At 48.2% G+C, this 22,222-nt stretch overlaps 2 protein-coding genes across 3 annotated transcripts in view; one reads left to right on the forward strand and one right to left on the reverse strand.

Annotated features, from left to right (window-relative positions):
* The window catches only part of WRAP53 (WD repeat containing antisense to TP53), a 21,009-nt gene extending 17,474 nt beyond the window's left edge, over positions 1 to 3,535 (reverse strand). The window contains exons 1-4 of the mRNA XM_004605195.2: positions 3,399 to 3,535; positions 1,577 to 2,288; positions 1,340 to 1,438; positions 535 to 646 (exon numbers count right to left, since the gene is read on the reverse strand). Coding sequence (XP_004605252.2) covers positions 535 to 646; positions 1,340 to 1,438; positions 1,577 to 1,980 — 615 coding nt within the window. The 5' untranslated portion in view covers positions 1,981 to 2,288; positions 3,399 to 3,535. The remainder of the gene's footprint in view (positions 1 to 534; positions 647 to 1,339; positions 1,439 to 1,576; positions 2,289 to 3,398) is intronic.
* TP53 (tumor protein p53) lies at positions 3,489 to 20,760 on the forward strand. 2 transcript variants are annotated; one of them, XM_004604858.2, is made up of 11 exons: positions 3,489 to 3,619; positions 14,764 to 14,848; positions 14,966 to 14,990; positions 15,098 to 15,340; positions 15,881 to 16,067; positions 16,148 to 16,260; positions 16,658 to 16,767; positions 17,007 to 17,143; positions 17,236 to 17,309; positions 18,768 to 18,874; positions 19,818 to 20,760. In XM_004604858.2, the coding sequence occupies exons 2-11, from the start codon at positions 14,775 to 14,777 to the stop codon at positions 19,897 to 19,899; spliced, it is 1,152 nt and encodes a 383-aa protein (XP_004604915.2). In that variant the 5' UTR covers positions 3,489 to 3,619; positions 14,764 to 14,774; the 3' UTR covers positions 19,900 to 20,760. The 2 variants fall into 2 exon arrangements, with proteins under 2 accessions (XP_004604915.2, XP_054988705.1); XM_055132730.1 differs by lacking the exon at positions 3,489 to 3,619 and adding an exon at positions 3,728 to 4,236.
* The last annotated feature ends 1,462 nt before the right edge of the window (positions 20,761 to 22,222 follow it).

Consider the following 22,222-nt stretch of genomic DNA (forward strand, 5'->3'; position numbering starts at 1 on the left):
TATTGTTGTAGATAGGATAACAAGTTTGCAACAGATATACATTAAACTTATGTGGGAAAGTCATATTCCTGATTAAGGATGAGACAACAGTCCTTCACATGACATCAGCACCAGAGAGATTATGCAGGGATTGAAGCATTTGCCTTGCACGAAGCCGACCAGGGCTCAATCCCCAGCATATGATCCCCTAAACACAGGTGTAAAACCTCAGCATAGAGCTATGAGTAAGCCCTCCCCCACTTTAAAGAGAGAGAGAGAGAGAGAGAAAGAGAGAGAGAGAGTTAGTTTAGGATGGAAAAATGCTAATTTTGGAAAGTTCATAGTGAAGGGAAATTTCTATTCAGGGCCAAGGAAATGGCTCAAAGGACTGGAGGGCAAAAGCTCCAGGTTCAATCCGCGAGACAAAGCATCACCAAATGGGGTCCTATCTCCCCACTCCCCAAAGTACTCTTCTTGAAAGGGAAAGTGGACTGACCTTTCTCCATCTACCGAATATGTGTTCAAAAAAGGGGAAGGATTAGCTCCTACTCTTACCATTTCTGAATATTCCATCTGTTCTCCCTCATTATACAGTTCTGGGGGCAGGTTATAAATTCGCAGGATGTTATCAGCACTATTAGTCAAGATGCAGGAACCATCAGGGGCCCTGGAGAAGGTAAGAGAAAGCTGCGTGGATCTATAGTTTCCAAATCTATATCTGATCTGTAGCTCAGCCCGCCTCTGGGATAAGTGGTAGATATGGTCCCAAATAAAATTTAAAATCCTTTTTTTTTTTAATGTAGGAGTACTGCTATTTATCAGCAACTGATTAAGCTGATTGAGTTGGACATGAACCCCACATTTAAAGTTCATTCTCTTTATTTTTTGGGTCCCTCCCGGTGATGCACAGGGGATACTCCTGGCTCTGCACTCAGGAATTACTCTTGGCGGTGCTCAGAGGACCATATGAGATGCTGGGGATCGAACCTAGGTCAGCCACGTGCAAGGCAAATGCCCTACCCGCTGTGCTATAGCTCCAGCCCCATTTTTTTTTTCTTTTTGGGTCACACCCAGTGATGCACAGAGGTTAATCCTGGATCTAAACTCAGGAATTATTCCTGGTGGTGGAATAATAATTCCTGGAATTATCCCTCGAGTGACCATATGGGATGCTGGGAATTGAATCTGGGTCGGCCTTGGGTAGGTCCCGCTGTGCTATCGTTCCAGTCCCTAAAGTTCATTCTTAAGAGGGAATCTAACACCTCCTCCCACCACTTATGAATCCTTCTCCCAGATAACTAAAGCATTTTAAAGTAAAAATCCTAAGAGAGAGATTATCTCCCTGCCTCATTGTCCTTACCACTTGCAGCCTTTCAAGAAGTTCTCACGTTGGGCTCTGAATTCAGACCAGGAACCAGTGAGAAATCGAGGTAATTGTGAGAAGTTGTAGCTCCAAGTGCTGGAAGGAAGACGAGAAGACATAAACCTAGGTTGCCAAGGCTAGAGGGAAGTAGGCTGGAGAGGTGGGTCTGAAGACTGGTGGGTGGGGTGTATCTCACACTTTTAAAATTCTGGGTCAAAACCCATCACCACTTACGTGTATCCCTCTTCCTCTGGATCGGGAGCCTCAGACACACCTTCCATGGCTTCTCCAGGGCTCACCTCTAGTCTGTTCGTTTCTTCTTCCCGCGGGCTCGCATTTCTAGAAAGCTCTTGCTCCTCAATTCGAGGGCTCAACTCACTAGGAGTAATAAACCCCGTTTCCAGAGGAGTGGCGACAGAAGCTGGATCCCCCTCCCCGAGCTCCTGGGGCAGAGCTGAGCCAGCCAAGGAGCCTGGGGACTCACTAGGCGGATCATCCCCATTGGATGACGGTGGCATCGGTTCAGGATCAGTGCTTTTATCCATTAGGGAAGCCTGAGGAGAGAGAGGGGCTGGAGCTGGGGCCAGGTCGGAGGAAAGACAGTCTGGAGATAAAAGCGGCTCCCCCGGCGTCTTCATACTGCAGGACGGGAAGCTGACGAGTTATCCTGGGAACCTTTTGCCTGGACAGGACTGCAGAGCGCCCCGGAAGGCTTACATGTTCGCAAGGATAGGGATGCAGAACTGGAGAAACCCACCTGTTTGCCCCTTCCTCCTTTTCTGGGAGCGGACAGAACGCCGCCCCAGTAACGGAGTACGAAGCCGGAGACACGGACGCCCAATACTCGAGGCTGCAGCGCCGGTCGGTAGCTAAGCTCCACTAGATCTCGCGGGACTTGGAGCCACCTTGCGATTGGACTGCCTCCTCCCTGATCGGATTTCGCGGGCTGCACAGGGGCGGGGAGGGGAGAGGATTTAACAGGTGAAGGCTTCCTATTCCCATAAGCCCTGGAGCCCCAATGTCTGCTGGGAGTTGCAGTTTCATATTTTCAGAACGCAATACTTGGGCTTTTCCTGATGATTCGTATTTATATGCCTTCCCCCACCGTCACCTGCAGAGGGCGCTCAGCGCTATAATTGATCTCTTTCGCCAAATTCCTCTTTCATCTCCATTTATTAAACAAATGTTTTATTATTGAGCTCTCACCTGCTGTATCAAGCACTGGGAAATAAATATTAGGGTCTCAGTCCCCCTGAGACTTATGTGTGAAGACAAAGAACGAATCTTCTAATTAGTGATAAGGGCTGTCAAGGAAATTAAAACAAGATGCAATAGAGAGTATATGGGGAAAATACGTATGATTGGGACGTGTTAAATAGTATGTGGGGCAAATACGTTAGAAGGTCTTCCAAATAGGTAATATTTGGGTTTTGTTTTGTTTTCTTGGGCCATACCCGGAGATGTTCAGGGGTTATTCCCGGCTCTGCGCTCAGGAATCACTTCTGGCAGTGCTTGGAGGACTATATTATGAAATGCCGAGGATCGAACCCTGATCGGGCGCATGCAGAGAAAGAGCTCTACCTCCTGTGCTATCTCTCCGGCCCCCATCTGGCTTTTTAAGATTCTGCTTAAAGGGTCGAACGCTGTACTCAGCAGGTAGGGGAACTTGCCTTGCAGGCTACTGACCCAAATTCGAACCCTGGCACTCCATAAGGTTCTCGAGTCCCTCCAGCAGTGATCGCAGAGACAGAAATAAACCTTGAGTATCACTAGGTGTGACCCCCAAACAGAAACCGAATCCAAGAGGGTTGTTGTTTTTCTCTCTTACTCATCAGATGGGAGGCAAGTATAAAGATTTTCTTTTCTTTTTTTAACCTTAACTTCACAATAGTAGAAATCTTCTAAATTATTATTACCAATTCCGCTTTCACTAGTTTAGTTTGTCGAACTATCCCGACCCCAAAATGCCAGGAGCAGCTACAACGTCAATCCACAAGAATACCGGCTCTCCGAGAAGCCGGATTCTTCTACCCGCAGGACAATTACTTGCCCTTACTTGTCATGGCGACCGTCCAGCTTTGTGCCAGGAGACTCGCAGGGGTTGCTGGGATTGGGATTTTCCCCTCCCATGTGCTCCGACTGGCGCTAAAAGTTTTGTGCTCCTCAAAAGTCCAGAGCCACCTTACTCAACGCAGGTAGCTTTCTGGGCTCCAGGGACACCTTGGCTCCGGCCTCGGCGTGTGCTTCCCAGGACGGTGACACGCTGCCCAGATTCGGGTAAGCTCTTGACAAAGGGTGATGCGTCCTCTGAGTCACAGGCTCTCTGCTCCGTGCATTTTCCACTGGAGAGAATCTTGGGGGTTGAGGGTGGGGCGTTTGGAGCCAAGCTACTTTCGGGGGATAGACTCTTTGACAGCGGTACTAGGGTCAAAATGCAATGTTGGGAGGTCTGAGGGTAGGGGGCGTGAGGAAGAGTGTTAGGACCTGTCGAAATTAAAGCTGAACACCTGGGCTGGGGACAGCGCAGGCCTGTAAGCTCTCCCACCACCTCTGCACACACACCCGTCCACCCGTGCCAGTGTGGGCAATCCTGAAATAAGATACAGAGAGCATCAGAACCTGAGACTTGGAGCATCAGAGCTCTGAAAATTCACGGCTCGAGATTTTAGAGCCTGTAGTATCCCGAGAAAACCTCGGACTCCATTTCGAAATTATTTTTTGGGGTGATCAGGAATGCCGAAGCTTCTAGTCCCACAACTTCCGGACCTTTGTCCTTTCTGGGGTGATCTTTTTCCAACCGGCCTCGGCTTCGCTAAACGAGAAAATCCAACTGAAGGCTTGTCAGTCGTGGAAGTGGGAAGTGCTAAAAGAGAGGTTTGCCCTCAAAAAAGCCGGTAAGTCGGTGGCTCTCGCGCGTTCCCGGAGCCTGGGATCCCAGTCATTGTTTGGCGCTACATTCACATTTCTGCCCCATGCAAGAGCATTTCCGGTTTGGGTTCTTTTTTTTTTTTTTTTTTGGAACAGCTTACTCGTCCCCGGAGAGAGGGATGTTAAAAGAGAAAATGTTTTTCAGACAGGCTCTTGTTGGGGAGGGCGACGCCAACTCTTTCTCTCCTTAATCTTTTCCCCCTTCTTACAGACACTTACTTTTGGACTGAACCAAGTATTTGTTTTGCTGCAATCCTCGGTCCACCGCTTTGATTGGTCTGCTCCACCAATCGGCTGCAAGCCAGGCGGACAGTACCATTACTCGGGACGGGGTTTTATATTTTTAATGTGCAAAGAACAAACCCTGAGTATTTTCCAGAATTAGTACATTTGAGAAGCGAAACTGTTAAGAGAGTTAACCATTTGTAGGGATGAGACTATCTTGTTCGTAGGGACGAGACTGCTTTTGAGTTGAGCCATTTCGATTTCCGACGCAGATTGAACGTCGTGAGGCGGAAGGGGCGGGCGGAGGGGGCGGCCCAAGAGTCTAGGCGCAGCTTCTGGCTCGGCTGGGTGTTTTCTTATTTTGGTTTTGTTTTGGTTTTTGCTGGTGGGAGGCGGCGATGAAACCCCCCGGGGCGTTGGCTCTTTTGGCGGTCACTGCGTTCTGTTAGCCACACACTTGCCATGCCGCCTCTACTGGAATACTAGGTCCTTGTGTTTTTATCGGTTTTCTAAATTAAGGTAGCATTTATGCCCACTGCAATAAAGCGTGTGAGCTAGGGGCTGGAGCGATAGCACAGCCGGTAGGGCGGTTTGCCTTGCACACGGCCGACCTGGGTTCAATTCCCAGCATCCCACATGGTCCCCTGAGCACCACCAGGAGTTATTCCTGAGTGCAGAGCCAGGAGTTAACCCCTGTGCATCGCTTGGGTGTGACCCAGAAAGCAAAAAAAAAAAAAAAAAAAAAGCGTGTGAGCTAACCGTCGTCTAATGTCTATCAAAATACAGAACATTTTCAGGACCGAGAGGTGACTCAAAAGACTAGTGTGTGGGCCTGGTGATAGTACAGTGGACAAGGCGCTTGCCTTGCACTTGGCGGACCTGGGTTCCATCTCCAGCATATCGTATGGTCCCCTGGCACACCACCTGTGTGCCAAGCCAGGAATGATCCCTGAGCATCGCTGGATGTGATTCAAAAACAAAACAAAAGATTCAGGAGCCTGATTCAGGCCTGGGCACTGCAGAGAACAACTCACAGTCACTAAGCCTGAGCACCACTGATGTGGCCCAAAAACCAAACAAACAAAATGCAGAACGCTTTTTTTCTTGGCTTTTTGGGCCACACATGGCGTTGCTGAAGGGTTACTCCGGCTCTGCACTCAGGAATCACTGTCACTGTATCACCGTCATCCCGTTGATCATCGATTTGCCCGAGTGGGTGCCAGTAACGTCTCCATTCGTCCTAGCCCTGAGACTTTAGCAGCCCCTCATTACTCCTTCCCAGCGGTGTTGCATTGGAGGCTCTTTCAGGGTCAAGGAATGAGACCCATCGTTGTTACTGTATTTGGCATATCAGATACGCCACGGAGAGCTTGCCAGGCTCTGCCGTGCGTGCAGGGTGCTCTCCGTACCTTGCCAGGTTCTCTGAGAGGGAGAACTAGGCTATAAGAGGTCTCTTCCGGGAGTGTTGTTTTATAGTCTCTGGATCTTGGCCGTTCATGGGATTATATGGGGGCAGTTTGTGGATGTGGCTGCCAAGCTACTGGGAAATGGGGTGTCTGGGTGGAAGAGGCGCAGTCCCTATCTGAGGAGGCTTAGAGATCTCAGCCCCGGGTTCCGCACACCTGGGTTCCTCTGCCAATTCCTTCATGCATGAGGCTCATCCGAATGTGTGGAGAGGGGCCTTGAATCACACCTGGCATTATTTGGGGATTATATGGGTGCTGAGAGTCGAATCCACTTTGGCTGCAGGCAAGGCTAATGCCACCCTACCTGCTGTACTATCGCTGTCCCTCCCCCCCTTTTTTTTAAAGCAGAACATTTTTCACCCTAGAAAAGTTTCAGTGCTTCATCTTTATTTTTTCTTGACAGTTTTTTGGGAGCCACATCCAGTGGCTCTTAGGGATCACTTCTGGACGTCTGGAAGGGGTGGGATTTGGGGTGCAGGGGCTTGAACCATGGGCGGACACGGGCAATGCAAGTGCTATCGCTATCTATATTCTTTTGTCACTGTCAGTGTGGGGGGCAGAGGCTTGGAATTTCGCCCCACCCAGCAACCCCCAGGGCTCCTCTTGTCTCTGCTTCCCAGTGACACCTCATGGAACTCAAGGGAGTACAGGGGATCCAATGGGTAGGTCATGGGGCTGGAGAGTAGTACAGCAGCTTGGGCGTTTGCCTTTCACACTGCTGATGCAGGTGTGATCTTTAGAACCCCATATGATCCCCCAAATACTGCCAGGAGTAATTCCAGAATGCAGACCCAGGAGTAACCCCTGAGCACTAGGGTGTGACCGAAAACCAACCAAGAGGTAAGCCATATTCAAGGCAAACACCTTGGTCCCTGTACAGCCATTGCCAGTTTTGCCTATTGGAGAACTTAACATAAAGGGAGTCGTGTAATATATCTCCTTTTTGTTTTGTTTTTGTTTTGGGACTACACCCAGTGGTATTCTGGGCTTACTCCTGGCTCTGCTTTCAGTGATCAGCCCTGGTGTGTTCAGGGGACCATATTGGTTGTGGGGAATGAACAGAGGTCTGGCAAGTGGAAGGCACGTGCCCTACCCACTGTATTATCTCTCTGACCCCAGTATGTTCCCTTTTTGTTTCTGGTTTCCTTCCTACATTGTAATTTGTGAAATTAAGCCATCTTGCTTGGATGAACTATTTTAATGTTAAAATACATTAGATGAAGGAATCACTGGTCATTTCCATTCTCCTTTTGATATTTTCTCTTTGGAGATTGGGGGGTGCAGGGGCCAGAAGGGGTTTGGGCCACACTCTAGGGAGCTCTGTCTGGGCCTACTTCTGGCTCTGTTCAGGGTCGTTCCTGGTGGCCTTGGGGATGGAACCAGGGTCCACTACATGCTTGGCAGTTGTCTTAGGAATGTTTTGGCCCACACTCAGAGGTACTCAGGCACTACTCCTGGCTCTGTGCTGGGGGCACTGGAGGGTGGGGAGAAGGTTTGAAATATTTATCTCAACTTTCATCCCTGGCATCACCACACACACCCAACACATACACAGCTGGAGCCTGAGGGCCAGGCATTGTGGTACTATGCAGAGTGGTCCTTGAGTCCCCTGAACATTGCTTCTTTTTTCTTTTTGAGTCACATCCAGCAATGCTCAAGCTCTGCACTCAGGAATTAAACCTGGCAGTGCACAGGGGGCCATGTGGGATGCTGCGGGTTGAACGTGGGCCCGCCGCGTGCTAGGTAAATGCCCTACCCACTGTATACTATCGCTCTGCCCCCCCGACCCCAACACTACTTAGAAGGATCCACAAATTTTCAGTTCATAATATTATAAAATAGGGATCAAGACAGTTTTGTTTTTTCCTTGTGGAAATACATATCCGCTTCTTCCAGCCCTATCTGTTGAAATAGCCTTGCTTATTTTTGTGGTGGGCCACATGGTGTGCTCAGAGCTTACTGCCAACCGCATTCAGAAATATATAGTGCCAGGGATCAAACCAGAGTTGGCCTTGTCCAAGACAAGCACCCTACCTGCTGTACTGTCATCAGGCCCCCTTTACATGATTGTTTCAGTTTAATTTTACACTCTTAATTCTATTTCCTTTGTTCTTTGTTTATCTCTTCAAACATTTGAGAAGAAACAATACCAAGCTCATACTAATTCAGACTGTAGAGGAGGTAACATTTTCCAAGTTTTAGGGGGGTTTTGTTGTTTGGGTTTTGGGGTTTTTTTTGGGGGGGGCACACCTGGCAGTGTTCAGGGTTTATTCCTGGCTCTGTACTCAGGGATCACTCTTAGCTGCACTCAGGGACCATATGTTGTGAAGGGAACCACCCAGGCTGGTTGTATGCAGGCACGAACCCTACCAGCTGTATTATTACTCCAGTTCCCCCAGTTCATCTTCTGACTCCAGGTAATATTGATAGCAAAACCAGAAAAGGACATTACAAGAAAAGAAAAATTTATGGGGGCTGGAGGTAGGGCGGGTAGGGTTCGATTCCCAGCATCCCATGTGGTCCCCTGAGCACCGCCAGGAGTAATTCCTGAGTGCAGAGCCAGGAGTAATCCCAGTGCATCACCAGGTGTGACCCAAAAAAGCAAAGAAAAAAGAAAAGAAGAGAAAAATTTTAAATACATATCTTCTGAAATGTAGTTTATCCTAAGACTGCTCTATTGATTTAACATTCAAAACTCATTGTAATTACCATGTTAACAGATTACAGGAGAAAAATCCTATGGTTGGGCAGAAGAGATAGCACAGGATTTAAGGTGCAACACAAGATCTGCTCCTGTTTGATTCCTGGCACTGCTTGTGGTCCCCCTGCACTGGCGGCGGGAGTGATCATTGAGCAGCGTCAGAAGTAAGCCCTGAGCACTGCCAGCTGTGCCCCCCCCTCTTCCCCAGAAAATTGACTCTCAGGAAGAAGGGGCTAGAGAAATAGCTGAGAGGATGAAGTACTTGCTTTGCATGCCACTGGCTCCAGTACAACCCCCAGCACCACAGTGGGTCTAAGCACTGCCTGCCCAGTGTAACCCACCAAAAGGAAAAAAAAAATAACGGAGAGTGTCTTGTGCACGGAGCATATGCTCTAGCTTCACTACCCCCCAAAAACTAGTAAGTGACTCTAGGGCCACAGAAAACAACAACAAAACCCCCAGAAGAAAAGACTAGTTTTGCTGAGAAGCACCAAAGTGAATCATTAGGAAAAGAAAAATCTTTCAGGGATCGATGTAATAAGGTGCTTGCCTTGCCCACAGCTAACCTGAATTCAATCCTAGGCATCCCATATGGTCCCCCAAGTCTGCCAGGAGTGATTCCTGATTGCAGAGCCAGGAGTTACCCCTGAGCACTGCTGGGTGTGGTCCAAAAGAAAGAGAAAAATCTTTCAACAATGAGGAGTGCCCCTCCCCCGAAGAAAAAACTTTGACCTTTACCTCACACCATATGCAATTTGATATGGATAATAAACCTACATGCCTTGCACCTGGCTAACTTGGGTTCAATCCCAGCTATCCCGTATGGTCCCCTGAGTCCTTCAGGAGTGAGCCCAGAGAACCACCAGGTATGGCCCCAAAACAAAAGAAAGGGCCCGAGCAGTAGTCTAGCGCACAGCTTGCACACGGCCTACTTGGGTTCAATCCCTGGAACCCCACGAGTTCCCTGGAGCCCCCCCAGGAATAATTCCTGAGCACAGAGCCAGGAGTAAGCCCTAAGCTCTGCTGGGTGTGGCAGATAAAAAAAAATGAGGGGTGGGGACTGGATCGATAGCACAGCGGGTAGGGCGTTTGCCTTGCACACGGCTAACCTGGGTTCGAATCCCAGCATCCCATATGGTCCCCTGAGCACCGCTAGGAGTAATTCCTGAGTGTAGAACCAGGAGTAACTCCTGTGCATCGCCAGGTGTGACCCAAAAAGCAAAAAAAAAAAAAAAAAAAAAAAATGAGGGGCTGGAGTGATAGCATAGCAGGTAGGGCTTTTGCCTTGCACGAGGCCAACCTGGGTTCGAATCCCAGCATCCCATATGGTCCCCTGAGCACCGCCAGGAGTAATTCCTGAGTGCAAAGCCAGGAGTAACCCCTGAGCATCGCCGGGTGTGACCCAAAAAGAAAAAAAAAAAAGAGAGAGAAGCTATTTTTGTCTTAGGATGGGTTATAGTAATGTATGCATAAATGTATAAAAATCTGTCAACTTTGTAGTCAGAATGGGTTTGCATACTTGAAACATTTGTGTATTGTAGGGAGTTGTAGAGGTATAGATAAGACAATAAAGTCAGAATATTGATATTATGGAAATTGGGTAAAGGGCACACAGCGGTACATTATTCTGTTTATTTTTTATGCGTGTATTTTTTCATAACAATTTTTTTTTTGGCTTTTTGGGTCACACCTGGCGATGCACAGGGGTTACGCCTGGCTCTGCACTCAGGAATCATTCCTGGCAGTACTCAGGGGACCATGTGGGATGCTAGGAATCAAACCCGGGTCGGCCGCATGCAAGGCAAACGCCCTACCTGCTGTGCTATTGCTCCAGCCCCAACAAATTATTTTTTAAATATATATTTCTGTTTTAGAAATATGCAAACAAGTACAAGAATAATATAATTTTACCAAATAAGTATAGCACTTAACATTTTGTTGTGTAACTCAGAAAGATGGTACGGTAGATGGGTGCTTGTCTTTCATGCAGCTAACCTGGGTTTTATGCCTGACACTGCATGTGATTCCCTGAACCCTGCAAGAGTGATCCCAGGACGCAGAATCAGGAGTGAGCCCTGAGCACTGCCTGCTATGGTCCAAAAACAACAAGAACAACAACAAAGAGGCTGGAGCAATAGCACAGCGGGTAGGGTGTTTGCCTTGCACATGGCTGACCCAGGTTCGATTCCCAGCATCCCGTATAGTCCCCTGAGCACTGCCAGGAGTAATTCCTGAGTGCAGAGCCAAAAGTAAGCCCTAAGCATCACCAGGTGTGGCCCAAAAATTAAAAAAAAAAAAAAATAGGAAACAGTGTTATATGTCCACGTTTTAATTATACAGGTAATACAATGGATGCCTTTTCTTTTAGCTTTTTTTTTTTTTTTTTTTTAATGATGCTTTAAGGGGGAAAAAAGCCTTTTGCACTCTTGGTCCCATGGACATACACAGACTTGTCTCTGAAATTGTTCTTGCAGATTTTGTGAATTTCCATTCTTCTTACATATCTTTCACACTTTCACATACTATTGTTTATGAGCAATAAGTAGTCATTTTGTTTTGCTTTTTTGCTTACCGGTGTTTTTGGTTGATGTTGTTTGGGGTTTTTGGTTGCTGGATTTTGAGCCCAGAGTCTCACACATACAAAAGCCATTTTTTAATTTTTTAATCACTGTTTTGCTTTTATCCTGCAAATTGTATTTTTGATCTAAAATACTTCTGATCTATTTTTGTTTATAAAATGCAAATAAATGCAGTTTCTTAAATTGCTGTAGTAAACTGCTGTTGTAAGTGATAAACTACCTGTCATTTAGCTAATGTTAATGGATAGTAACATTTCTCATCTCCTTAAGTAGGGAAAACAAAACATGATTGTTTGTTGTTTTTGTTTTTGAGCCATACTGGGCTCAGTGCTTATTACTACTCTGCACTCAGGCATCACTCCTGACGTCTCAGGAGACCATACAGGGTGCTGGGTTCAAACCCAGATCAACCACAGGCAAGGCAAGCTCCCTGCCCTCTGTCCTGTCTCTCCTATCCCAACATGAATATTTTTGTGTAAGATTCCTCCCACCATGTAACCATTTTTATTTTAGCAGTTTACTTAGGTTTTGCCAAATAGAAAGTTGTGGTTTCTGTTTTACCAAACATTGCATTAAGTCCTTTTTTCTCAAGTAGCTTTCCACCATTTGTTTTTATACCAGACTCTCGGTGAAGCCTTAAGAGCATGATTATTAGGACTAATAATTTTTCTTTTTTGGGACATACCTGGTGGGGCTCAGGGGACTATACGGGCACAAGGAATCAAACCAGGGTTAACCACATGCCAGGCAAGCCTCCTATTTCTCCAGCACCTAAATATAACTTTAAAGCTTGAATATGGCCCAAGTTCAAATCCTTGGCCTGCTCTTAATTCTTTTTTTTTTTCTTTTTTTTTGCCTTTTGGGTCACACCTGGTGATATGCACAGGGATCACTCCTGGCTCTGCACTCAGGAATTACCCCTGGTGGTGCTCAGGGGACCATACGGGATGCTGGGATTCGAACCTGGGTCGGCCGCGTGCAAGGCAAACGCCCTACCCACTGTGCTATCTCTTCAGCCCCCCCCCCCCGCCACCCTGCTCTTAATTCTTGAACCTCAGTTCGATCTCCTGATAATACTTCCCCTACTAGCTTTTTGGGAGGATTAGTGAGATGAGTCATTGAAAGTAGTGGTGAAGTGAGGTCTATTCTCAGCTGAAGTTTCCGGTGGGATACAGACCTCCTGAGTGTCCCAGCTGTGCTTTTCTCCTTCCTGCCTGCCTACCCTCGCAGTGAGGCCTTTTTCCTAACCCTTGGGAAAGTCAGCCTCAGCCTATGACACTTCAATATCATGGCGCCTAAGACTAAGGGGGGAAAAAAACCAAAAGAAGGGCTGGAGCAATAGTAGAGCAGGTAAGGCGTTTGCCTTGCACGCGGCCTACCAGGGTTCAATTCCCAGCATCCCATATGGTTCCCTGGGCACCGCCAGAAGTAATTCCTGAGTGTAATCCCAGGAGTAACCCCTGTGCATCACTGGGTGTGACCCAAAAAGGAAAAAAAAAAAAGATAGGTTATGGCTTCCGGGAACCTGGCAGTCGTGCCTACATACTACCTCTAGCACCATACGTGCTCATTAATGGCCATGATAAATCTTATGATAAATCTTGGAAGAGAGCAACAAGTTGCAGAGATGCCTCTGGACCCCAGAACACCGTCCAGCTAAAAATTTATCTACAGCTGTATCACCTTGTTTAAAATTACAGAATTTCTGGAGCACATGGCCACATTTGCAGCCTCGAGACATCTCATGCTGTACACCACTGATGTACCAAGAGTAGCACACCACATTTGAGTGTGATGTAGAAGGCAAACAATCTCTTCTCGATCAAAAAACTATAATTATTAGCACACAAGGCTCAATCTGTAACAACAAGTTAATGATCTCTAATACAAGGGCTTAATGGCTCCAGGGGGAGATACAACAATCTCCACAAACTTTCCTCTAAGCAAATGGTTTGGATCATTTTTAGTGGATTATTTGTAACAAGCAATACAAAATAAATTATTTAGGACCTGCTTTGGGGGCAGGCTTGGGTGGTGGTTGGAAAAATTCAAAATAATGATAGTGGGATTGATGTTGGAATACTGAATGTAATAAGTTGTTGTGAACAACTCTTTTAAAATAAAATAAAAATCGGTAATGGGTTGAAGAGATAGTTCAGGGGTTAAGGAGTTTGCATTCGCATAGGCTAACTCCACTTTGGTCCCCAGCACCACATGACCCCTGAGCACAGCCAGGAGTAAACCCTTAGTACTACCAGGTGTGCCCCCAAACCCAATCCCCCCAGAAAAAAATGGTTGTGGTCATATAAAATATTTAAATAAGGGCCAGAGTGATAGTACAGCAGATAGGGTGCTTGCCCTGCACACGGCCAGGGTTCAATCCCCAGCACCCCTATGTGACTCCCCCAAGCACTTCTAGGAGTAATTTTGGAGTGCAGAGCCAAGAGTAACCCCTGAGTATCGCCGGGTGTGCCCCCCCCCAGTTTATTTATTTATTTTTTATTGCCAACCAAACTCTGTTACACTTTTATTTTTATTTTGTTATTTTTTGGTTGGGCTGGAGCCTTAGCACAGCAGGTAAGACTTTTGCCTTGCACTCGGCCGACCCAGGTTTGATTCCTCCGCCCCTCTCGGAGAGCCCGGCAAGCTACCCGTGGTGATTCGATATGCTAAAAACAGTAACAACAAGTCTTACAATGGAGACATTACTGGTGCCTGCTCAAGCAAATCGATGAACAAAGGATGAGCAAAGGGACGACAGTGCTACAGTGCAGTGCTATTTTTTGGTTTGGGGGCCTGTTGGTTCTTGGGGATCACTCCTAGCAGTGATCAAGGGAGCATATGTCCTGGGGATTGAATGTGGATCAACTACACGCAAGGCAAGCAAGCACCCTATCCAATGTATTATCTCCAGCTCCTCATCATTTGAGTACAAGGGAAACTACCCTATATTGAAAGAAAGCTAATGTTCCCAGCAGCAGGAACCACGCTTTGTGTGAACTGCAGAGCATTTACCACGCAGTTAAGGGCAGCCAGTGGAGCTCACACCGGGGAAGGAAGGATTGGGTCAGGGCTGAGTCTATGGGACTTTGCAAGCCTGAGGAAGGGGTGGTCCAAGGGTGACAGACTTTCAGCAGCTTTGTAGTGAAGGGGAACAGATGACGAATATGCGGGATCAAGGGAGCCCTCCCCCAAATGGAGTGGTCTGGTAATGACATCATCCTTATTACTAGGAAGTAGGCAGAAGGGCCACATTCAGGAAGTGAATGTGGACTGTGGACTGTAGTGGGAAGGTTGGAAGTGAGTATGAAGTGAAGCTGGGGTTGGGGGGTGGCAGCGGGGGGGCATTGAAACAGGAGCAGCCTGGTTGTAGTAACCGATTCGGAGAGAGAAATGTGAAAGATCCCTCAAATCAGTGCATTCAGATAGTGGGGCACTGCTTCGGGGGTGCTGAAGGACCTAGGGTTGAATTCTCATGCTACATCGTCCTTTCTCCCCCGCAATGACCACACTGCCTTCCAGGGAGCAACACAATGGAGGAGTCCCAGTCGGACCTCAGCATGGAGCCCCCTTTGAGTCAGGAGACTTTTTCAGACCTGTGGAATCTGTGAGTAAAGGAAGGTCCCATGCAACTAATAACTACTAACCTAATCCCTAGCACCCTTGTAAAGAGGTTTGTGGGAAGCAGGTAACAGTACTGACTTTCTCTCCTCTTCTCTTGCAGGCTTCCTAAAGGCAACAACGTTCTGGTAAAAAACTAGAAGCAGGAAGGGCTGGGGAGGGGGAGCGGGGAGGGGTGGAGGGCGGGTGGAGGGGAGAGGGGACTGTGTCTCTGACTCACATCTGCCCTCTGCAGTACCCAGAAGTAGATGATCTGCTGCTGTCCCCAGATGTTGAGAATTGGCTGGATAAATCTTCAGAGGAGGTTTCCAGAATGCCAGGAGCTCCTGCACCAGTAGCCCCATTGCCAGTTGCGCCAGCGCCAGCCACCTCCTGGCCCCTGTCGTCCTTTGTCCCTAACCAGAAGATCTACCCAGGCAGCTATGGTTTCCGCTTGGGGTTTCTGCAGTCTGGGACAGCCAAGTCTGTGACTTGCACGGTCAGTGGCCCTAGGAGCTGCCTTCCCTGTTCCATGCATGAACATTGGTTTACTCCTGGCTCTGCACTCAGGAATTAACGCCTGTTGGTGCTTGGGGGGCCATATAGGATGCCAGGGATTGAACCTCTGTCAGCTGCATGCAAAGCAAATGCCCTCCCCGCTGTACTATCACTCCGAATCCAAGCCTGACCATCTCCTCCTGGGCTTTCTATTCTGTTCAGAACTTTGGGGTGTCTCTTCAGCCTAGTATTACTGTTTCACCTATTTAATTGGTATTTCTATCCTCTGTTCCAAAGTGTTATTTCCCCCTTGCTGCTGGACTTTTATCTTTTTCATGATACTCTTTGCATCTCTCATAGGGGATATGGGACTTTTCTCCTCTTTACTTCACTTGTAAATAAGGTTCTTGGCTACAGCTCCCAACCCTTCCATCTCCCACTCCCCTCTGCATACCACAGGAGGCTTCTTAAATGTTGCTAGTTCATTCGACTCCCCCCAACACACACATTTGTCCCCTAATCTTCCATTCTTTTCCTGCAGTACTCCCCTACCCTCAACAAGTTGTTCTGCCAGCTGGCCAAGACCTGTCCTGTGCAGCTGTGGGTAACCTCACCACCCCCACAGGGCGCACGAGTCCGTGCCATGGCCATCTATAAGAAATCCGAGTATATGACAGAAGTGGTGCGGCGCTGCCCGCACCACGAGCGCTGCTCTGACTATAATGACGGTGCGTTGCCAGGGGGCTGTGGGAGGGACAGGGCCGGGACCGAGTTCACAGGCCCTTGATTCATCCCTGATTGTTCTTAGGTCTGGCTCCACCTCAGCATCTCATCCGAGTGGAAGGAAATTTACGCGCCCAGTATTTAGACGATGAAAACACTTTCCGACATAGCGTGGTGGTGCCCTATGAACTGCCCGAGGTCTGGTTTGGCACTTCGGTTTCTGGGCAGGGTGGGTTGCTGGGATTTGGAGATAAAAGAGTTGGGTTTTTTCTCCCCGACATCATTTTTGTTTTTCCTATATCTTTTTCTTTTTTGGGTCACACCTGGCAGTGCTCAAGGGTTATTCCTGGCTCTGCACTCAGGAATTACTCCAGTGCTCGGGGGACCATATGGGATGCCGGGGATCAAACCCGGGTCGGTCGCGTGCAAGGCAAATGCCCTACCCGCTGTACTTTCGATCCGGCCCTTTTTCCTATATCTCATTCTGCCTCCCCACCACAAAGAAAATGGGTTATCTGCACTTCATGGTTAAACATTAGGCTTTCCAAGATCGCGGGCCTCCCAGGGCCTCACAGCGGCCTGTGTTCTCTCTCAGAATGACTCTGACTGTACCACCATCCACTACAACTTCATGTGTAACAGCTCCTGCATGGGGGGCATGAACCGGCGGCCCATTGTCACCATCATCACACTGGAAGACTCCAGGTAGGCCACCCCCATACTGCCCTTTGCTGCTTTGTGTTGTACTGGTACCCATCCATCCTTCTTACTCCCTTCCCATATATTCCCTTCCCATACCCCTGCTCCCCCTTCCTAGTTTCTCATTTCCCTCACCTGCTTCTCAGTACTCCTGACGCTGGCGTTTAGGCTGCACTGAGATGAAGGTGCTTGGGAGCAGGTGGGGCCGACTTTCCTTATTGCCTCCTGCTTCTTCCTCTGGGTAGTGGCAATCTGCTGGGACGGAGCAGCTTTGAGGTGCGAGTCTGTGCCTGTCCTGGGAGAGACCGTCGCACGGAGGAAGATAATTTCCACAAGAAGGCAGAATCTCGTCCCCAGCCACCCCCTGGGAGCGCTAAACGAGGTAAGTAAGCAGGAGTCAGAGGAGGCAGAAAGGGCATCATGGTTCCACCCCAAAATTTACTCTCTTTGCAACTTTTCTTGCCTCTTTCCCAGCACTGCCCACTGGCACCAGCTCTTCTCCCCAGCCAAAGAAGAAGCCACCAAATGAAGAATATTTTACACTACAGGTACCAAATCTGGAAGAAGCAGATACATAGTCCTTTTTTGTTTTGAGGCCACACCTAGCAATGCTTAGGGCTTACTCTGACTCTGAGCACAGGAATCACTCCTGATTGGCTCAGTGGGGCCCTGTGAGGTGCTAGGGATCAAATCCAAGTTGGCTGCATGCAAGAAAAGCACAAAGCCCACTGTATGTACTGTTAGTCCCAACAGATAGTCTTTGTTTGGTTGGTTGGGTTTGGGTTTTGGTTTTGATTTTGAGCCAAACCCGGTGATGCTCAGGGATTACTCCTGGCTCTGAACTCAGGAATTATTCCTGGCAGTACTCTGGGGACCATATAGGATGCTGGGGATTGAACCCGGGTCGGACACATGCAAGGCAAATGCCCTATCCACTGTACTATCACTCTAGCCCCCCCCCCATACATAGTCTTAAGGGAAGAAAATATATAAACATAACAAATGTCTACTTGCTAATTTATTTAGCCTTCTTTCCTCTATTCGCAGCCCTGACTCTTGGGGTTTGTGTTATTAGCTTGAACGATTTGTTTGAGGGATTGAAGAGAGTACAGTGGGTAGGGCATTTGCCTTGCGTGTAGCCAATTGGCTTCAATCCCTGGCACCCCCTATGGTCCCCCCTCCCCAAATCCTGCCCAAAGTGATCCTTGAATACAGAGCCAGGAGTAAACCCTGAACACAGCCAACTGTGGCCCCCAAAAGAGAGAGCATATTCCAAGCTCTAACCCTCAAAATGCTATTTTCTTTCCTTTTCTGTGGGAGGAAGGCCTGCCCAGTGGTGCTGAGTGTTTACCCCTGGGTCTTTATAGAGAGATAACTCCTGGTGGTGCTGGAGGGACTCTGTAGTTCCAGGGATTAAACTCAGATTGGCCGCATGCGAGGCTCTTGCCTTATTCCTTGCACTATCTCTCCAGCTCCTCAGAAGGCTATTTCATTTTGACTGCTTTGCCTACAATAAAGGCATTTGCCACCAGAGGCATTAGCGACTCTTAATTCAGAATGCCAGGCTGTAATTAAGGCATTTGCCTCCAGGGGCAGTAGTGATTCCCGGCTATCCCGGGAATCTGACTTCAGATTATTTTGCGTGCAGGAGGCCTGGGTTGGGTCCCCAGCATCACATGGTCTCTCTAGCACTGCTGGGAGCAATCCCGTGAGTGCCAGGGAGTATGCCCCCCCCAACTTCAAATTAAGTGGTATTTTTTTAAAAAGTCAAATTCTGTGTTTTTGCCTATATATTTTTTCCACTTTTTGGATCACACCTGGCAATGTACAGAGGTTACTCCTGGCTCTGCATTCGGGAATTACTCCTGGCAGTGCTCAGGGGACCATATGGGATGCTGGGAATCGAACCTGGGTTGGCCAAGTGTAAGGCAAATGCCCTACACACTGTGCTGTCTCTCCAGCCCCAATGCCTAATATTTTTTTCTTCTACTCTGCCCCTGCTGCAGATTCGTGGGCGCGACCGGTTTGAGATGTTCCGAGAGCTGAATGAAGCCTTGGAGTTGAAGGACGCGCAGGCTGGGAAGGAGCCCGGGGGTAGCAGGGCTCAGTCCAGGTGAGTGACATAGGGCCGCCCTCTCTTTCTGGCCTTCCTGTGTTAGAAGGATGCCACATACCATTCTACAGTATCTTCAAGGTCAAGACAGCTAGTAGTCACACTCCCAGCCCTACCTTGTACTATCTGGCCCCTCCTAGGCCCAGAATTCTTGTTTGTCAAATAGTGTAAAGAAAGAGTAAGAGATTTATGCACACAATTAATATCCAAAATGATTCATGACACTATGACAATGATAGTTGGAAGTGATCGCTCTGGACAAGAACTGAGTACTGAAAGGAGGTAAAGGGATAAACATGATAATCTTTCAGTACCTGTATTGCAAACCATAATGCCCAGAAGGAAAGAGGGGACATGGTGAGGGAGAGGGGGACCGAGGAGGGAGAAGAAAAGTGCCTGCTGTAGAGGCAGGTGGGGAGGTGTCGGGAGGGAAACTAGTGACATTGGTGATAGGAAATGTACAATGGTGAAGGGAAGGTGTTGGAACATGTTTGACTGAAATCTAATCACAAACAACTTTGTAACAGTGTATCTTGCCTTGATTCAAGTTTAAAAAAAAAAGAAAATGCTTAGTAAATAATGCCTTCATAGATGGTGACCATTTAATTTTATTTATCCTTTTTGGTGACCATTTTAGCCTAAATTTCCCTTAGTCTATTCTTAGACCCTTTAAAGCGTAGATCTAGGGGCTGGAGCGATAGCACAGCGGGTAGGGCGTTTGCCTTGCACGCGGCCGACCCAGGTTCTAATCCCAGCATCCCATATGGTCCCCTGAGCACCGCCAGGGGTGATTCCTGAGTGCAGAGCCAGGAGTGACCCCTGTGCATTGCCAGGTGTGACCCAAAAAGAAAAAAAAAAAAAAAATCGTAGATCTAGGAAGAAAGGCCTCAGAATCTTAGTTGGATAATGTCATCTGCTCCCCACCCGCTTCTGTCTCCCACAGCCACCTGAAGTCAAAGAAGGGGCAGTCAGCCTCCCGCCATAAAAAACCAATGCTTAAGACAGAAGGCCCGGACTCCGACTGACAACGTTTTCTCTTTGGAATCCCTCACCTTCATCCGCTCCCCATCCCTTCCCTGGCATTTTTTGGGACTCAGGTTGAATTTCTGTTTAGTACAGGTGTGCCTCAGGAACACCCTGGAATTCTTCCTTTTGCCTTGGCCTGAGGCAGGCACTGGGGGGTGGGGGTGGGGGGGTGGGGGATGACTGGGTTATTCCAGCTTCGCTTTTAATGTTTTTACTGTGAGGAAATTTGGGAGAGGTAGAAAAAGGTTCTTGTATGTAAGAACAGTCTAGAATACACTGGGTCAGAACACCAGTTCTCCACAATTCTAGCCAGGGAACATCTCAAATTATTTAATTTCCCCTAATCACTTTATTGTCCACATATTATAAAATGCTGGTAGTCATACTACCTCACTGGAATTGTGGGAATTAATGAAATGATGTGTTTTTCATTAATTTTTTGGGTCCTAAAACTAATTTTTCCTACGTAATACCTGGAATTTAGTTTCATGCCATCATGGATGTGGAAGTTAAGTTGGTGCCATATGGGTGCTGGTTATCTCTGCCATGGGTTGCTTCTAGCATTGGGCAGCTGTTGGAGGAGGGAATTTCCTTTCTCTTTCTGTTGGCCCAGCTAGATCCTGTTTAACCACTGGATGCCGCCCATCCAGCCCCTAAGAGATGTCATTCATCCCACAGCCCAGAGAATTTCATTCCTAGCATAGGACCTAGTATATCTACCCAGATCTGTTGTACCTCCCTCAAATGCTCAGTTTGCTTCTTTTGCACTCTGTATTCATCACCCTCTCCCCTTCTCTTCCTTTTTTTTTTAATTCCATTTTTATATTTTTTTTATTTTACAATAAAAATTTGCTACTGTGTGTGTGCGCAAGTCAGTGCCAGCTGACTGGAGCCCGTATTGCAGGGCGAGGAAGGAGGTGATGTTGGGAGGCGGATGCCTGAGTCCCCAGGGAGTGTGGGCTGTGGGCCCACAGCCCGGGTTCCGGGAGAAAAGACAAAGGCTGGAGACTGGGTCGGTCTGCAGGCTGCATGACAACGAGGGAGGGGGCTCCATTCATAACTCTGGAACCAACCGTCCCTCCTCCCTCCCAGCAAGACTGGCACAAGTTCTCTCCTGCCCCTGCTTCTAGGATTTGGCTATTGCCTCCTCGGCAGCCTCTCACAGAGGATTATGGGATTTAAGTGTCTGATTTAGCAAGCTGAGCCTCTGGGGTGGCCATCTGCTCCACAGGAAAAGGGCAAAATACCTGAGTTCCTGAGGGGTAAATGGTTGGGTGCTCTTGGATCCAGCCGGAGGACTGCCAGTGAGGGCAGCTAAGGTGACAGCTGGGGGGTGGGGCCAAGGCCTTTCTTTCCAGCATCCCCTTATCCTGGGATTCATGCCAAGCAGTTGAATGAATTGAAGCTTTAAACTCTGCCAGGAAAACCTTTCAAAGGGCTTCTTGGGGTAGAAAGGAAAGTTGAGGTTGGGGAACCCAGCACCGCCCCTGCTGTTGCTCAGTGCTGCTGGCTCCCAGGGAGGGGGGCTGGGGGAAAGCGCTCCCCGTCACCCACTGCTGCCTGGACCATGCTAGAAGAGGGACCCAATAGCAGGGGCATGGATCGTCCTACTCTGTCCGATCCAACAGGGCTCTGGGGCCTCCATTACTTCTGACCCACCTTCTTTCTTGCTCAAAGATGCCAAACACTCCCCAAGAGACTCAGAACCATCTCTTGCAGATACCTTTGACTTCACCACCTCTTCCTGTCCCATCAGGGTCTTGGCAACTCAGTCCTGGGACTGTTTTCCTCTCCTGTGATGGGTCACCTTGACACTCCCCTCTCACCACAGCTGGCAGTCCTGTTCTCATATTTCTCAAGATTATGTCCCTAGCGGCTTCCATTTCTGCTCTGTTAGAAGGCAAACCCCTCTGGGGCGCAGAGTACAGTGGGTAGGGTGCTTGCTTTGCATGTGGCTGATCTGGGTTCAATCCCCAGCATCCCTTATAGACCCCTGAGCCCTGCCAGGAGTGATCCCTGAATCCCTGAGCACAGAGTCAGAAGTAAGTCCTGAGAACTGCCAGGTGTGCCCCCCACCAAAAAAAAAAAAAAAGATAGTACAGTGGGTAAGGCACCTGCCTCCTGCCTTGTACACAATCAAATTTTGTACCTCGTATGGTCCCCAGAGCACCAGCAGCAAGAATAATGCTTGAGCACCTCTGGGTGTGTTCTAAGATCAACAACAACAACAAAATAATGCTAAACTAGAGAGATCAAGGGCTGGAGCACATATATGCATTCAGGAGGCCCAGGTTCAGTCCCCAGCACCACATCTTCCTCCAA

The sequence above is a fragment of the Sorex araneus genome, chromosome 3 (assembly GCF_027595985.1).
Source record: "Sorex araneus isolate mSorAra2 chromosome 3, mSorAra2.pri, whole genome shotgun sequence".
NCBI lineage: Eukaryota > Metazoa > Chordata > Mammalia > Eulipotyphla > Soricidae > Sorex > Sorex araneus.

Excerpts from the sequence above, each read along its gene's own strand:
- TP53 (XM_004604858.2), top strand. The coding sequence starts at position 14,775 with ATGGAGGAGTCCCAGTCGGACCTCAGCATGGAGCCCCCTTTGAGTCAG. Across the intron at positions 17,310-18,767 it reads AAGAATATTTTACACTACAG|ATTCGTGGGCGCGACCGGTT; the intron begins GTACCAAATCTG and ends CCCCTGCTGCAG. Across the intron at positions 18,875-19,817 it reads GGTAGCAGGGCTCAGTCCAG|CCACCTGAAGTCAAAGAAGG; the intron begins GTGAGTGACATA and ends TGTCTCCCACAG.